This window comes from Orycteropus afer, unplaced genomic scaffold (assembly GCF_000298275.1).
Source record: "Orycteropus afer afer isolate SDZICR_OR568_19922 unplaced genomic scaffold, OryAfe1.0 scaffold00254, whole genome shotgun sequence".
Lineage (NCBI taxonomy): Eukaryota > Metazoa > Chordata > Mammalia > Tubulidentata > Orycteropodidae > Orycteropus > Orycteropus afer.
The window spans coordinates 234,791-252,818 of record NW_006921841.1 but is presented as its reverse complement, the minus strand read 5'-3'; the positions used below and the strand labels follow the sequence as shown (position 1 = coordinate 252,818).

The 18,028-nt window shown below is 37.4% G+C and overlaps 1 protein-coding gene across 1 annotated transcript in view; it reads right to left on the bottom strand.

Annotated features, from left to right (window-relative positions):
* Positions 1-18,028, bottom strand: part of IRAG2 (inositol 1,4,5-triphosphate receptor associated 2) — a 117,384-nt gene that overhangs the window by 12,512 nt on the left and 86,844 nt on the right. Inside the window, exons 29-34 of the mRNA XM_042782176.1 lie at positions 16,927-16,990; positions 16,812-16,839; positions 16,416-16,556; positions 14,032-14,166; positions 6,779-6,926; positions 3,973-4,016 (exon numbers count right to left, since the gene is read on the bottom strand). Coding sequence (XP_042638110.1) covers positions 3,973-4,016; positions 6,779-6,926; positions 14,032-14,166; positions 16,416-16,556; positions 16,812-16,839; positions 16,927-16,990 — 560 coding nt within the window. The remainder of the gene's footprint in view (positions 1-3,972; positions 4,017-6,778; positions 6,927-14,031; positions 14,167-16,415; positions 16,557-16,811; positions 16,840-16,926; positions 16,991-18,028) is intronic.

Sequence of the window (18,028 nt, the reverse complement as noted above, 5' to 3'; positions counted from 1 at the left end):
AACTTCCCATAAGAAAAAGTCCTGGCCCTGATGGCTTCACTAGAAAATTTTACCAAACATTCAGGGAAGAATTGACACCAATACTACTCAAGCTATTCCAGAACATAGAAAAAGATGGAATACTTCCAAACTCATTTTATGAAGCAAGCATAACACTGATACCAAAACCAGGGAAAGACACCACAAAAAAGGAAAACTACAGACCAATATCCCTTATGAATATAGATGCAAAAATCTTCAGCAAAATCCTAGTCAACAGAATCCAACAACACATCAAAAAAATAATATATCCTAACCAAGTGGGATTCATACCTGGTATGCAAGGATGGTTCAACATCAGAAAAACAATCAGTGTAATCCACCACATAAACAAAACAAACAAAAGAATCATATGATCATATCAATCAATTCAGAAAAGGCATTTGATAAAAAACAACACCTGTTCCTGTTCAGAAGTCTCAGCAAAATAGGTATAGAAGGGAAATTCCTCAACATAATAAAGAGCATATATTGAAAGCCAGCGACCAACATTATTGTTAACAGAGAAAGACTCAAAGCAATCCCCTTATGATAAGGAACCAGATAAGGATGCCCTCTATCACCACTTCTATTTAACATTGTATTGGAAGTCCTAGCCAGGCCAATAAGGCAAGAAAGAGAAATAAAAGGCATCCAAATTGGCAAAGAGGAAGTAAAGCTATCTCTACTTGCAGATGACATGATTCTATACATAGAAAACCCAAGAGACTTAGCAGAAAAACTTCTGGAACTATAGAGAAGTTCAGCAAAGTATCAGGATACAAGGTTAACATACAAAAATCAGTTGGATTCCTCTACACCAACAAAGAGACCTCTGAAAAATAAATAAGGGAAACAATACCATTTACAATAGCTACGAAAAAGATAAAATGTCTAGGAATAAATCTTACCAGAGACAGAAAAGACCTATACAAAGAAAACTATAAAGCACTAGAAACTACAAGGGATCTACATAAATGGAAGAACCTGCCTTATTCATGGATAGGAAGAATGAATATCATGGAAATGTCAATACTACCCAAAGCAATCTACACATTTAATACAATCCCGATCCAGATACCAACAACTTTTTTTAAGGATATGGAAAAACCAATTACTAACTTCATATGGAAAGGAAAGAGACCTTGGATAGGCAGAGTAGTACTGAAGAAGAACAACAAAGTGGGAGGCCTCACACTCCCAGATTTCAAAACCTACTATACAGCCACAGTAGTCAAAACTGCCTGGTATTTGTACAGTGATAGGCAGAATTGAAAACCCAGAAACAGACCCAGCCATCTATGGATGGCTGATCTTTGACAAAAGAGCAAATCCCATTAAATGGGGAAGAGACAGCCTCTTTAACAAATAGTGCTGGCAAAATTGGATATCCACCTGCAGAAAAATGAAACAAGACCCATACCTCACTCATACACAAAAACAAACTCAAGTTGGATCCAAGATTTAAATGTAAAACCCAAAACTATAAAGTTCATCAAACATAAAATAGGGGCAAATCTAGGGTCCCTAATTTATGGCATAAATAGACTATCAAGCATAACCAGAATGCACAGGAAGTAGAAGAGAAGCTGGATGACTGGAATCTTTTAAAAATTAAATTCTTATGCATGTTGAAAGACTTCTCCAAAAGGGTAAAAAGAGAACCTACAGACTGGAAGAAAATATTTGCCTATGGCATATCTGGGGAGCTCTTGTGGTGCAGTGCCTAAGACATTTGACTGTTAACCAGAAGGCTGGTGGTTCAAACCCACAAGCCACTCCTCAGAAAGAAGATTGGGCAATCTACTTCTATAGAGATAACCACCTCCGAAACCCAAGGAGGGGTCACTGAGTCAGATACCGACTTGATGGCAGTGAATTTTTGTCGTTGTTGTTGTTGATGACATATCTGACAAAGGACTTATCTCCAAAATTTATGGAAAACTTCAACACCTCAATGCCAAAAAGACAAACAATTCAGTTCAAAAATGGGCAAGGGACATGAACAGACACTTCACTAAAAATGATATGCTGGTGGCCAACAAACACAGGAGGAATTGCCCACAATCATTAGCCATTAGAGAGAGAAAAATCAAAACAACAATGAGATATCATTCCATCCCAGCAATAATAGCAAAGTTCAACAGGACAGAAAATAACAAATGCTGGCCAGGTTGCGGAGAGATTGGAACTCTCATACACTGCTTGTGGGACAGTAAAATGGTACAATTGTTGTGGAAAATGGTATAGCATTTCCATAAAAAACTGAAAATAGAAATACTATTTGAACCAGCAATTCCATTACTAGGAATATATCCTAAAGAGGTGAGAGACAGGACATGAGCAGACAGATGCACACCCATGTTCATCGCAGCACAATTCATTATAGCAAAGAGATGGAAACAACCTCAATGCCCTTTAACAGATGAATGGATAACCAAATTATGGTACATTCATACAATGGAATACTACTATGCTACATTAAAGAACAATGAAGAATACGCAGATCATTTCACAATATGGATGAACCCCAAGGACATTATGCTGAGTGAAATAAGTCAATTGTAGAAGCACAAATATTGTATGAACCCATTACTGTAGAAATTCAAGGAAGAGTTTGCTGAGGGAAGCGAATTCACTTTGTCGGTTACCGGGGATGGGAGGAAAGAAGAGGGGCAAATTTCAGACTAGTTGGGGAACACATGCTGAGTTGGGTAAGGGGAGGGATGGTATGGAAAGAATCTGTGACCAACATGATAACATTGGGGAAAGAGAGGACACTGAATTGTGCATGTGAGTTACAGATGACAGAGGCTAATACCAGTATATCCACAATACTGCATTACCATTAACCAAACACCAGGCAATAGGTAAATACATAGACAACTGAGATCAGATTGGGGACAGTGAACAAGAATATACTCTAGACCAATGATAGATTCAGCTGAGGCTAATCTTGCACAGATACTAGTGATTATAAAATAACCACAATCATTACAGAAGCAACAGAAGACATAGAGCAATCCCTCATACACAGCCAGACACCATGGGAAAGAGATCCACTGGATCTGCTGACTCAGGACCATAGTTTTGGGGGACACCAGGCTCAATTGGCATGACAAAATACATAAAATTTTGTTCCATAACCTACTTTGGTGAGTCGTGACTGGGGTCTTAAAAGCTTTTAAGCAGCCATCTAAGACACAGCTAATGGTCAGTCTCCTATCATTGGAAGTGAAGAAGAGTGAAGAAAACCAAGGCCATTTGGAAACATTCAGCCTTGGATATGATGGACCTCAAGACCAGAAGAACTAGATGGTGCCCAGCTACCAATGCCAACCACTTGGGAAGGGATCAAAACTGGAGATCCTGGATAGAGTGGGAGGAAAAATGTGGAACAAAATTAAAAAATACAATAATGACCAGAATTACTGGTCAGATGGAGTCTGGTAGGACCCCCAAGACTATGGCCCTGGGATACACTTCAAGCCTGGAATAAAACTCACTTCCAAGGGCTGGCTCTCAGCCCAACAGTCATAAGATTGAACACTCAACCCAGGGCGATTCACCCACCTACTCTACGGAGATACATCCCTTGGTGCAATTGTCCATGGAGAACCAGAGGGGCAACATTCACATGGAGGAAAAACTGGACAGACAGGAGTGCATAACTAAGAAGGGCACAGCAATGGGGGGGGGGTGATCATTGAGAAGGGAGAGGAGGAGAGTGGGTTAGAGTTGGGGATGGTAATTGGGCATGAAACCAAATGTACATGAACTATTGAATGTAAAATAAATTCTGCTCTGTAAATTTGCACCTAAAGCACAATTTAAAAAAAAAATAATAATAAAAATAAAACCATGTAGCTTCAAAGAATATTTTTAAATCCATCTTCCATATAAGCAATTTGATAGACATTTGTTGATTCAATTAACATAGGATTTAATAATTACCTTGGAGTTTAGAGAAGCTGAACGTTTTTTAATTTGGCAGTCATCTGAAGGGAAAAATAATATATGTTACAAATTACATATGTAATCTGTGTTAAAGGCATGGTCTTAATTCTTTAGGGTAAAAATGCAATAGAAAAGTCTTATTTAAGACCCTAGAGACTACTGAACAATGTAAAATCTGCTTAATATTTATTTGGTGATTCATAATTATTACCATTACATAGCCATGGAAAAACAATACCCTATATTGCTGTAGATGTCCACCATGCCCACCTAGTAATTAAAAAAAAAAAAATCTGTTACCATCAAGTTGACTCCAACTCATAATGACCCTGTAGGACAGATTAGAACTGCCCCATAGGGTTTCCAAGGCTGTAAATCTTCACAGAAGCAGACTACCACATCTTTCTCCTGTGGAGCAGCTGGTAGTTTTGAATCACTGACTTTTCAGTCAGCAGCCAAGTGCCTAACCACCTTACCACCAAGACTCCTTTTACTTAGCATATAGTACACACTAAATTATGTCTGCTGAATTAATGAACCCCAAAATGCATATCAGAAGAGTACTAAAAAGAGTTACTTTTCTAGAAGATGGAAAAGTTCATTAAAGTAGGAATTCTGCTAGAAAAAATTCATACTATTTATTTAACATAAAATTACTGTAAGATTTTTGTAAGCCTTATTATGATAAAATGTCTTCCATGGTCTCATAATGTCTCCTTGTTTTTCAATCCATTCCATTTACTGTGGTGAGGATCATCCTTGCTTTGAGGAATATAAAACCATAGTTTACGAGAATGGTTTATTCAAGTTATTCTGCCTTACTTTACCACCACTAGTCTGTCAGTTTGTCATACTGTGGTGGCTTGTGTGATGCTGTGAGTTGGAGGCCAGCAGGGTATTTGACAGGTTTTAGTGGAGCTTCTAGACTAAGACAGATGAGGAAAAAGGACAGAACCATCCACATCTGAAAAATTGGCCAGTGAAAACATGAATAGTAGTGAAACACTTTCTGATATATTACTGGAAAACTTTATGGAGAGCCAGGAAACATTGTCTTATATGGTGCCAGAAAATGAGCCCCTCAGGTGGGAAGGCACTCAAAAAGTTGTCTCTTCAAAGCCGATTTAATGACATGGATGGAGTAAAGCTTTTGGGACCTTCATTTGCTGATGGGGCATGACTCAAAATAGGAAGAAACAGCTACAAATATCCATTAATAATAAGAACATGGAATGTATGAAGTATGAATCTAGGAAAATTAGAAGTTGTCAAAAATGAAATGGAACACATAAAGATAGATGTCCTAGGCATTAGTGAGATGAAATGGACTGGTATCAGACATTTTGAGTCAGATGGTGTACTGTGTCAGGAATGACAAATTAAAGAGGAATGGCATCACATTTATCCTCAAAAAGAACATTTCAAGATCTATCCTGAAGTACAATGCTGTCAGTGATAGGATAATATACACATGTCTATAAAGACAACCAATTAATATGACTGTTATTCAAATTTACACACCAATAACCAAAGAAAAAGAAATTGAAGATTTTTATAAACTTCTGAAGTCTGAAATTCATCAAACATGCAATCAAGATGTATTGATAATTACTGATGATTGGAATGTGAAAGTTAGAAACAAGGAAGAAGCATCGGTAGTTAGAAAATATGGCCTTGGTGATATATATAATGCCAGAGATAGCATGATAGAATTTTGCAAGACCAATGATTTATTCACTGCAAATACCTTTTGTCAACAACATAAACAGCCACTGTACATATGGATCTTGCCAGTTGGAATACATAGAAATCAAACTGACTACATTCATAGAAAGAGGCAGTGGAGAAGCTCTATATCATTAGTCAAAACAAGCCTAGGGGATGACTGTGGAACACACCATCAATTACTAAAATGCAAGTTCAAGTTGAAGCTGAGTAAATTAAAAACAAGTCCACAAGAGCCAAATGCTCCTTAGAAATGAGAATGGCCAGAATTCCTCTCCCCTATTCTGGTCATGCTATCAGAAGGGACTAGTCCCTGCAGAAGGATATTATGCTTGGTAAAGTGGGAGGTCAGAGAAAAAGGGGAAGACCCTCAACCAGATTGACACAGTGGCTGCAACAATGGACTCAAGGATTGTGAGGATGGTGCAAGAGCAGCCAGTGTTTTGTTCTGTTATCTATGGCATCACTATGAGTCAGAATTGATGCCAAAGCACTTAACACCAACAGCAACCTCACCTTATTTGTGGAGGAAAAACTAATCCTAACATATCCTAAACTGAGTGACACTAGGGTCAACTTAGGTTCCTGGGTGGCACAAATGGCTCGTTCTTGGCTACCAACCAAAAGGTTGGTGGTTCAAACTCACCCAATAGCATCTTTATGAAAAGGCCTGGTGATCTGCTTCCATAATGATTAAAGCCAAAAAACAAAAATGAAACCTATGGAGCTCAGTTCTACTCTGTAACATCTGAAATCACTATGAGTGTGAATCCACTAAATGGCAACAAGAGGGTCAACTCAATGGACAGGATTAACTGTATTCTCTCATTTCAGCAGTCTAAGTTAATTTAATGCATTTTTGTTGTTATTACCAATAAATCCTTATTGTCTCCCAACCTGTTTCTGACATCTTACTTTTTGGTTATATAAATAATACAAATGGGTTATTCTTCCAAAATAACCTTAAAGCATGGTTCATATACTAAAGACATAATAAGGTTTAAAAAGAGAGAAAATGAAAGAAGAGTAGGTTAGAAAATCTTAACTGATACTGTTATCTTAAACTTTTATCTATTACCTTCATCTCCAAGAGGGCTAAAAGATCTTTCATTCTGCAAAAGAACCTGTTTCAGTTCTTCTAATTCAGCATGCTCTTTGGCATACATTCTCTTCAAGTTTTCTACGTGTTGAATCATCACTTCCACTGCTTTACTAACCCTGCTTTCCTGGTAGGAGGAAAAAGGGGGAAAAAAAAAAACAACCATGGAAAATACTATTCTCAATATGCAGTTAAAAATATTGATTAAACACATGCATTTACCATAACTCCATTCCCAAATCCCACTAAAATGACAATTAATGGTATTTTAAAGAATTGGTAAGTCTGCAGGTACAAATAGAACAGTAGAGAATATAAAAGCAACATCATTTTGAAAGCTGGATAGTAGAAGGACTAATGATAAATGACTCAGAAGACCTGAAAACCCTGAACCCTGGAAATGACAGTAAGGACAGCCTATAGAAATAAATTGGCCTGCAGCACAGAAAACTCAAGGCTCAAGAACTGGCATAAGCACCTCTAGAAATAAGCTTGAAAGTGGGTATGTGAGTAGACAACTGATGGAAAGTCTGTGTAAAAAGCAATTAGATCCATAGATCTCCTCCCTTACACTGCTCTCTAGCAGAACAACTACCCGTCCACCATGTTGGTGAAAGACTATGAAGTTTGAATCTTGAGGAAGAGTTAAACAGTGGGTCTGTAGACTGAGAAATACCAGAGAGTTGGTGGTGAATGTACCATAATGAAAACAGATTTAAATAAAAATCTGCATATATTCTAAATATTGAGATCTCCCAAACTTACTCCTCCTTCCAGCTCCCAAATACTGGCATCTAGGCTATATTCTCAAGGTAGGCACTGGGAAGATTTTCCCTGGTGAATCTAATATCCCAAGATAAAAATCATAATAGTTACTTTAAGTATATCTCAATGGGACATCTTAGCCCAGAGTCAAAAACTTGTCCCAGCCATTACAGAGAGAGCTCCCAATCAGCTGGATAATGTATCATCAGACAATGGAGGAAAGTCTCTAGCATGAAAGATAGAGACCAAAATACATAAAGAAGCAAACTGGAGGAAATAGGCTGCAGAAAGACTAAAACTTCAAGAAAACTATCATATCAGGGAATTAGAAGTAATTATTGCATTTATGAAATACGAAAAGGTGTTATTAAAAAGGAGCATTCAGAGGACACAAAAATAGCTTCTGGAAATTAAAAACATTTTAAAAAAAAAGAAAAAAAATTCAATAGAAGAATTTCAAGATAAAGTTGAAGAAATCTCCTTGAAACTAGAGCAAAGTCTATGAAGTACAAAAGACGGAATATTAACTCAGGAGATAAAATATTCACATAATGGGAATTTCAGAAATTATAGAAAATACAGAAAAATACCAGAAAATATAGAAAAAGAAATAGGAAAACTTCCAAACTGAAGGATATAACTTGCCAGCTTTAAAAGCCTCAAAAAAAAAAACCTAAAAACCAAACCCACTTCCATCAAGTCAGTTCTGACTCATAGCAAGCCCCTTTGGTTTCCAAGGTGGTAAATCTTTATGGAAGTAGATTACCCCATCTTCCTTCCATGGAGCACCTGGTGGGTTTGAACCGGCAACCTCTACTTAGCAGTCAAATGCCTTAGGCACCACACCACCAGAGCTCCTTACTCAGGGCCTAAAACAGTATATGAAAATAAACCCCATAGCAAGGGAAGGTAATAAGGGAAAGAAGTTATATTGAAAGTTTCTGGGAAGTAAAAAGAGATTATAAACAAAGAGTTAAATAGCATCAAATTTCAGAAGCAATATCAAAAGCTAACATAGAAAAATGAAGCAATGCAATGAAAATTCTAAGAGATATGACCTCTAATCTAGAATCCTTCACCCAGACAGAATATCAATTAAGCATGAAGATAGAGTAAATATATTTCCAGTCATGCAACATCTCAAAAAGTTTGCTTCCTACATATCCTTTTTATTTATTTATTTTTTCTCAGGAAAGTGCCCTAGGTAAAATGCTCCAACAAAATAAAGGAAAAAACCAGCAAAGAGAAGTACATAGGATCCAGAAAATGGATCAACTAAAGAGAAGAGTGAAAGAAATCTCCATTTAAAAGAGTTCCTAAGACTTACAAGGAACCTAAAGAACAACCAGTCTCGACTGGCACAGGTCAGAAGTCCCTAGAAGCAATATCTCAAAGATGAAACTGACAAAATACCTAATGAGTTTGAATGTATTGGGAGAACTAGAGTCTAGGAAAGTTTGGAATGAGTGGGTGATAATAGGAAACCAAGAAAATAACAACAAAAAAGAAAAATCATTAACTTCAGAAAGAGCATAAATCTGCACAAAGAAGGACAAGTCATCATATTTACTCACTCATTAACAGATATTTATTGAGCACCTGCTATGGATTAGGCAAATTCTAGTCATGGGGGATAGATACAGCAGTGAACCTTATAGACAAATATTTTCCCTTTATGGAGGTTATATTCTAACCTAGAGTAGATAGACAATAAGTCAAATATTAGTAAATAAAATATATTGTATGATAGAAGGTGATTAGTGTTATGAGAAACAAAACAAATAAAAAAAAAAAAAAAAAGGAAAACGGAGAATGAGAAACTCTGGAGTGGGAATACCTGAAATTTTACATAGGCTAGCCAAAGAAGGGATTTCTATGAAGGTAATACTTTTTTTTTTAATACTATGTATATATTTTCATGGTTTTTTCATAAAGTCATAAGATCTATTGCAGGGTTGCAGACCCAGATGGCTAGGGGGCCAGGCTGGGGACTTAAATGGCAGAAGTGAACAGTGAGTATTAGGGTAAGCTAAAGAGAACATGTCCTGACTTATGGGGCAGCTTCCCCTCAGCTCCACCTGAGTGCTGTCATGCAGGAGTCTGACAACTCTGTAGCTAGATATAGTAGCTTTCAAGAGAAATGAGAAAATTCAGAATTTTCATGTAAATATCTCAGTGTTTAAAAACTGGTAATTAATTCACTTTTTAAAAAAACATGTGGGCAGAAAGTTTTAAATAACCAGCCTGTCTGTGGGCACATTGTGGCTTTTGGGATCCCAGTTTGCCACCCCTGATTGGTTGCATCCCTTCATTAGTCACAGACAGTGACCAGAAGATATAAAGCCTCCCAACTGGGAGGAGGGCATGCACATGCTTTTTACCTGGCCAGTGTTTGTTCTGCCTTCTCTATCATGTCATCTCTTCTGTGACCTGGTCCTTAGTCACCTTCCAAAACATGAAAACGACACACTACAGAGAATTCCATTTCATACTGTCGTTCTGCTGGCAACACTGACTGTTAAGTGAACTGGTTGGAATGACCTCCCTGTGTTCCCTGCCACCCCAGGGTATTGGAAACAGCCCTGAGAGAAGCTATTATTCTTGATGGATGCTCCATTGACTGTCCAGCTGGTTTTACTGATGGCTATTATTAAAGGCTTGGGTTCGTAGCTAGAACTGTGGTCTTCAGTATACCAGTAATGAGAGGTTATTTTCTCACTTGGAGCTAGGAATTAAGTTGTCCTTATGTTCCCAGCATATCTGGGTGGTAAGTAGTGAAGATGATACTTGAATAGAACTTGAAGAAAGAATATTCGAGGCAAAGGAAATAGCTATAACTAGAAATCAAAGGTGACACTGTGCCTAATGTGTCTGATGAACATGAAAGATACTACTGTGGCTGGAATAGAATAATCCAGAGAGATAGTCATGGGAAATAAAGTCCAAGAGGTAAGAGGGCAGGGGAATCACGAAGAACCTTTAAACCATTGTGAGGATTTTAGCTTTTACTCTCAGTAAATGGGGTGCCACTGAAGGGCTTCGAGACAAAAAATGTAACATAATTTGATTAAGTTTTGAAAGAATCACTTTGGCTGTTTTATATTGAAAATAGACTCTTTTGGGGAGAAGAGACTAAGAAGGATAGGTTGGAAGCAGGGAGGCCAATTAGGAAGCTGTTGGTTAATCTGGGAGAAATATAATGGTGGCCTGAGTGGTTCAAATCCACCAGCCACTCCCCGGAAGGAAGGTGGGGCAATCTACTTCCATAGTGATACTGCCTCGGAAATCCAAGAGAGGTCGCTATGAGTCGGATCTGACTCTACGGCAATGAGTTTTGTTTGGTTGTTGTTAGATCAAGGTAGATCATGGTAGTAGCAGTGGAGAGGGAAAGTGTGATTGGATTCTGGATATGTTCTGATGGCAGAGCCAACAGGATTTGTTGGTAGGATTTAATGTGGGTATGAAAGAAAGATATTTAGAATTAACCGCAAGGATTTTTGGCCTGAGCAACTAGAAGAATAGAGTTGGCTTTGGAGATTTTGGGTGAAGTCAGTTTTAGAGGGACTATTAATAGTTTAGCTTTGGATATGTTAAGTTTGAGTTGTTTATTAAACATACAGGTGGATGTGGTTGCCAGCCAAACAATGTACAGGCATGTGAGTTAAACATTTACCTCAAGTAGACACATGCCCTAGAGAGAACAATCATGGGAGAAGGAAGGGCTGCTTATGCACAGGGAGACAGCTCAGGGCGCAGGAGAGTACGGAGGGATGGTCACTGGGAAGAGGTAACTATGGGGAGCAAGTGGGAGGGGAGCTGTTGCATTGTGATAAACTGTGGTCAATGACATGAGACAAAGTATATGTGAACTGCTGTATGGAAAGTGAATTTGCTCTGTAATTCTTCACCCGAATAAAAATAAATAAATTAAAAAAAAAAAAACATACAGATGGAAATGTTGAGTAGGCAGTAGTTTACTCTAGTCTGAACATAAGGATAAACATGAATTTGGGAGTATACAGCTAACTGGAGCCATATGTGGATTGAGTGCAGATAGAGACCAGAGGTACAAGGGTAGAGTACTGGAGCCGCACACATTAAAAGATCTAGGGGGAGGGGTTGGGCTTGCAAAGGAGTCTGGAGTGAACTGTCAGTGTCATACAGAGAAAAACCAGGGAATGTTGTTCAGAAGCTGTATTGGTTCTCTAGTCCTGCTATAATAGAAATATCACAAGTGGATGGTTTTAACAAACAGGAATTTATTCTCTTACAGTTTAGAAGGCTGGAAGTCTGAGTTCAAAGTGCTGGCTCTAGGGGCTGGGTGAAGGCCCCTTGACCTTGGGCTTTAGCTCTTCCTCTTGCTCTAGACCCACAAGAGCTGGAGGCTTTTTTCTGACTCACACAGCTGCTGGCTGCCGAGGCTGATGAACCCAAGATGGACAGGTAAAAGGGCACAGCCCCCAAGATTAGCAAGCAACATGGCAGGCCACTAGTTCATGTCCAGAAATAGTCCCAAGATCAAGGCAACATGACAGGCCACTGATGTCTCGGCCAAATGCAGGATTTAGATGTACCAAGAAGCTCAATACCTTCCTCAAACCTTCTCCTTCTATATTGGAAGCAGACCACACCCCAAAGTCTTATCTGCTCACAGCAGATTCTACAGTGGAGTTCATCACCAGTCTCATCAGGAGGAATAACTATATCCAGCTGCCAACCACTCAAACCCACAGCCCAGTCAAGGTGACCTACAACCTTAACTACCACAGAAGCCAAGGGAAGAACTGCTTCCAGATGCAAGAAGAGCTTAGCCATGTCAAAGCAGCAGGTAGGTTAATGAAGTTGAGGACTGAGACACTGGATTTAGTGATGTGGCGGTCATTGTTGACCTTTGTAAAAGTAATTTTGTGGAGGCAAATGGGTAACTAGCTTTGGTTTAGGACAGAATGGACAAGATGGATGGGAGACAGTGAACACAGTTCTTTTGAGGAGTTATGCTATAAACAGGAACTGAGAAGCAGAGTGGTAGCCAGAAGAGAAAAGGCCAACAAAGATTTTTTGTTTGGTTTGTGTTACTTTTTTGCATCTAGAAACAATAGTATGTTTGTATAGAGATGGGAATGATTAAGTAGAGTGGGAAAAACTGAAGGTGTAGTAGAGAGGGTAGGACTGGGGCCCAAATTCCTGAGTAAGTTAGAGGAGATGGGAAGCTCATATACAGGTGGTATGATTGGGCTTTGATAAGATTAGGATAAATCATCTTTAGGAACAAGAAGGGGAAAGCATTTAGGATACATGCAAATGAGCTAAAACTGTATTTGACCATGGAATTTAAGCTTGGCAAGGAAAAAAAGGAGGACAACAGGGTGAGAGACCATGAAAAAGGTACATGGGAGCAGAGATTGATGAAGAATGAAATATCCATCTTTGGATTGGGAAATCAATAGATAATGCCTAAAACTGAAAATAAATTACTATGTGGAGGTGTAAGCATGTTATTTAGAGACACAGATGTAAATACACCCAAAGAAAGAAACAATTCAACAGACAAAAAGAGTTGAAAACAGTTGCTCTGGAGCACAGGAAATGGAATAAGAAGATTTATAGAACTACTTGACTTTTTAAAATTATATATATTTATAATTTTAATAAAAATAAAAACAAATAATGTTATTCTTTAATAATAGGTGAATAGGAATTAGGATTTTAAAAAATGTACAACAAATTATCAAACTAAAACCATCACTATAATTAAACATTTTAAGAAAAATATCATACTTAACAAGTTTATTTAGGTATGCATTTTTAAAAAGTCAACTTTCCACAGACTCATCCATGATGAGCTTTTGAAATTTCACATCTCTATGAATGAATATGCAAAAGTGAATGTATAAGAATACTTATTGTAGCATTGCTTAAATATCAAAATATCAAGAACATCTTAAAATGATCAGCTATAGGGAGCTAGTTGATAAATAATTTTTGATCTATCCAAACAATAAAATGACATGTATATATTTATATCATATAGAAAGTTATCCATGATATATGTTGAATGAAAAAGAAGTATATTATAACTTTGTATGGAGAGAGTAGCCACAATGATGAGCTTGAACATTATGGCTCTAGTGAGAGTGACACAGGCCTGGGTAACATTTCTTTCTGTTGTATATAAAGTTACCATGAGGTGGATTCAACTCAAAGCAGCTATCAATCTATATATCAAGACAGAGTGCCAAAGTGATAAATCATAAAATTTTTATGATGATCATCACTGGATGACAAAGGATTTTTCTTTAAATTTTAATTTTTATATTCAATTTTCTATTTTTCCAATATTAAACATGTATGTCATACAATAATGAAGTACTTTTTAAAACTTCTTCCTACAACTGTAATTCATAAACCCAGAGAAAAAAAATCCTTTTAGTAATTTCATTACATCTAAAGAAACAGAGACAGGTTACCTGATTAATGGCTCCCAGCATCTCGGCCCTGCTGGCCATTCGTACTGTGCACTGGCTAAGGAATGTTATGCTCTTCTCCAGCTTCTTAATGATTTCCTGGGCCTGGTTGTCATCTTCACATAGAGGTGTTAAAGACTGCACACAGAAGAAAGCATTAAAATGTATCTAACTCAAGCAAGTGATTCTAAGACTAAGCTGTAATTGTGGATGTACAGTCAAATCTCATTTACCTTGGAAGATAATAAGCAGCAACAATGAATGATATAAAGTCATGAATGATAGAAAAATATTAATATCCTTGTTGGCTATCTAGTGTATTGGCTATCTATGTATGTGCTCACAAAATCTTTTATGTCTGTTTTTGATCCCTTCCTTCTTTAGTTCCCAAATTTGCCACTGTCTCTTGTGCATTCACATCTTTCCTCTGAGGTTAGTAGTTTATAATATAATTAAGTGGTAATGGTGAAGAGATTATGCTTACAAACAATATATATATAATACGAGGAGTGCAGTTTGAACTTTTGAGAAAAAGAATACAAGTGTACTGGAGTTAGACATGCTGTGATTATTGCACTTGCTCTTCTGCTGATGACAGGGTACAATTGGGCTGGCTAGGTGGGTATCCATTCATTGGCTTATGAATGCTTCTCTCAAATCTGTGCCCTTGATCCAAGATGATAGCCTTCCCTGATAAAGGGCCTTTTTTCTGATTAAGGTAAAGACATAATTAAGAGAACAGCAGTCTGAAGCAAACAAGCCTGGATTCATTTTTGACATGATCACTCTTTAGCTCTGTACCTATCAGCAAATTTCTCAGATTTGTCCAAATCTAAAATGCTCTGGATTGTAAGAGGCACTGTTAATTTGTGTAAAATCAAGAAAGTAAAGATACTACCAATAAAAGCATAAAGCATCATTGACTGCAATTACATCCTAATTCCAGAAATGTTCATGATTCACTGTTTCCTCATCTGTCAGATGAAGGTACTACATCTCCTTTTCAAGAGTACTTGACATTAGAGGTAATAGATGACAAGTGCTTGTCACATGCTAGGTGCTTAATAAATGATGCCTACTTCAGAAACAGAGAGATATGTGTCAGCTGCTGCCTGGGAGTCACTAATCAGTTGGAAAGGCCAGTCAGATACACACTTACCTAAACCAAATGAAATCCACTGCCATCAAATTAATTCCAAATCATAACAACTCTGTAGGACAGAGAACTGTCCCATGGGGTTTTCAAGGCTGTAAATCTTTATGGAAAAAGCATTCTGCCTCTTTTTTCTTCCATGGAGTAGCTGGTGGGTTCGAACTACTGACCGTTTGGTTAGTAGCCAATGCTTTAACCACAGCACCACCAGAGCTCCTCACAGTTTCCTACTGTAGATTAAATAACCATCTCTGGTAGCATAGTGCCTAAGGCCCTTGACTGCTAACCAGAAGGCTGGCGGTTCAAAGCGACCAGCCACTCCTCGGAAGAAAGATTGGGCAATCTACTTCTATAGTGACACTGCCTCGGAAACCCAAGGAGGGGTTGCTATGAGTCAGGTCTGACTCGATGGCAAATAACAATAACAACAGAAGGTAGGAAGGGAAGAGCAGATGTTAGTTGTTAGTGAAATGGAATATGGTTTCTCAGTTTTTATTGTCTTCATCCAAAAGTAGCTTTCTTAATTTTCCAATCCATTTCTACACTTATGATAACTTTACAAGATAGAAGGATTGTAGTAGTTGTTACACTTCTATGAACTCAATGACACAATTCCCTCATTCTTCTCTCACTATCTTGAGGGTTTGCCTACTATCTAACAAGACTGAAATCAGCCACCATTCTCTATTTTCAATTAATCCTAAATGGATTTTTTTATTATCTTCAATGAAGCTTAAAATTGATACTCTCTCTTATTGCCTGGTTTTCTGAATGATTATTCTACTGCCTGGAATTTACTTGAAAATCTATCAAGAAAGCAGATAACTCATATAATCCACTTTGAAAGGCATTTTTTGTTCAATTGCTGATGATCTCTCCTACCAATCAGTTTTTAACTTTAGCCTGATCTTGGTTTCCTACTACAAGCTCTAGTAGCACAATGCCTAAGGCCACCTAGAAGGTTGGTGGCTCAAACCCACAAGCCATCCACAGAAGCAAGACTGGGCAATCTGCTTTCGTAAAGATTTACCACCTGGGAAACCCAGTGGGAGCTGCTATGAATTGGAATCAAGTTGATGGCAGTGCATTTGGTTTCAGTTTTAGATACTTTCTATCAATTCACGTTCGTGTTAGGCAGGACTTGGTACTAGTCATACAAGTAAACATATATGTAATTATGAAAACATTATTAACAATATAACCACAAAGAGTCCCCATATGTTCTGATTCTAACCTCTAATAGCTTTAAACAGTTTGTGGTCTCCTTCTTCAAATTTTCTTCTGCCAAGTCACGGGATCTCTCTTCAAGCTTCACTCTTTTCTCCAAGGTAAACCAGTCACACTTAAATCCCAAAGATAATCTGAGAAATTCGGCCTGTTGTCAAAATAATGTGGGGTGAGGAGAGAAAACTGGATGTGGTCAAATATTTCAATTTAATACCAGATTATCCCGAGACTTTTCTTACTTTCCTAGCAACATAATTCTGACATGCGTTGGCTTTACCTGCACTCATTTGTTGCCAAGCCGAATAGACATCAAATGTATGAGACTGTATGCAAAAGTATGAAGCCACTAAAGGTGGGTCTACAATACTCTTTTAATAAAGAAAAAAAAGTGCTTTAAACTCACCTCTACCTCCTTCTCATTAGCAGAAATGCTGTAGGATAAGATTAAGAATTTAGTTCAAACATATTCCAACAGTAGAGCAAAAAATATTAGCATGCTGTGTGAAGACAAAACTTACTTGTCACTTTGTCTAAAGTTGACTGATTTCACAGTAGTTACAGGAAGAGAGGAAACAGTAGTGTCTATTCAAAGACAATAAAATATTATTTGATTAAAAAGTCTTAACATCTGAAGTCACATTAGATCCAATGTTTTATGTTCTATTCCCACTAAACAAAAGCATTCTGTTGAAATATGTCTAACACCATTGCCAGCTACTAATGTGTTTGCTTATAGTATTTAACATAATGTTACGCCATGCCACTAAGATCATAATGGCATTCAAATCACCCACTCACACATCAACATGTGAGTATTTTTTGAAAGCTGAGGGTGTCTCAGAATCGAGGGATTTTTTTCTCTTTGCATTTCAATGTTTATTTGACCTGATCCAATGCTAAATGCACACCTTGTTTGAATCAAGGCATTAACAGAGTAACAGGAGCAGTGGTTGCTGTAGTAGTAGTAATAATAACATTGGTAACAATAATAAACATGGCATCACCATTTATTGCAGGTTTAATATATGCCAGTCTCACAATAAGGCTCTTTACACATATTCGTGATATTCTTCATGATGACTTTGGAAAGAGGATAATATGTTAGTTATTAAGAGCATTGGATTTAGAGTTTAAAAAGTTAGGTTTAAATCCCAGCTTTGATCCTTATGGGTATGTGACGTTGGATATGTCACAATTTCATTGAGCTCTCTACAAAAGAATGATATTACTTATCTTTATATAGTAGCTAACTTTCATGAGAACTATGCAAAATACTTTTCTAAGTACTTTATGTATATTAATGTATTTGATCTGCACTGCAAACTCTACGAGGTGTACATACCATTATTATCCACATCTTAAAGGCTAGACACCTGAATTGCAGTTTACCTACCTTATAAATATTTGGAAGGATTAAATACAACTATGCACATAAAGAATTTAGCCTAGTACCTAGGACATAGTATATTCTCAATCATGTGTACTCATTTTTTTAACCCACTATTTCCATTATTTATTTATTTATTTATTTTTAAATTTATTGTGATTTGGGTGAAGATTTACAGAGCAAATTCACTTTCCATACAGCAGTTCACATATACTTTGTCTCATGTCATTGAC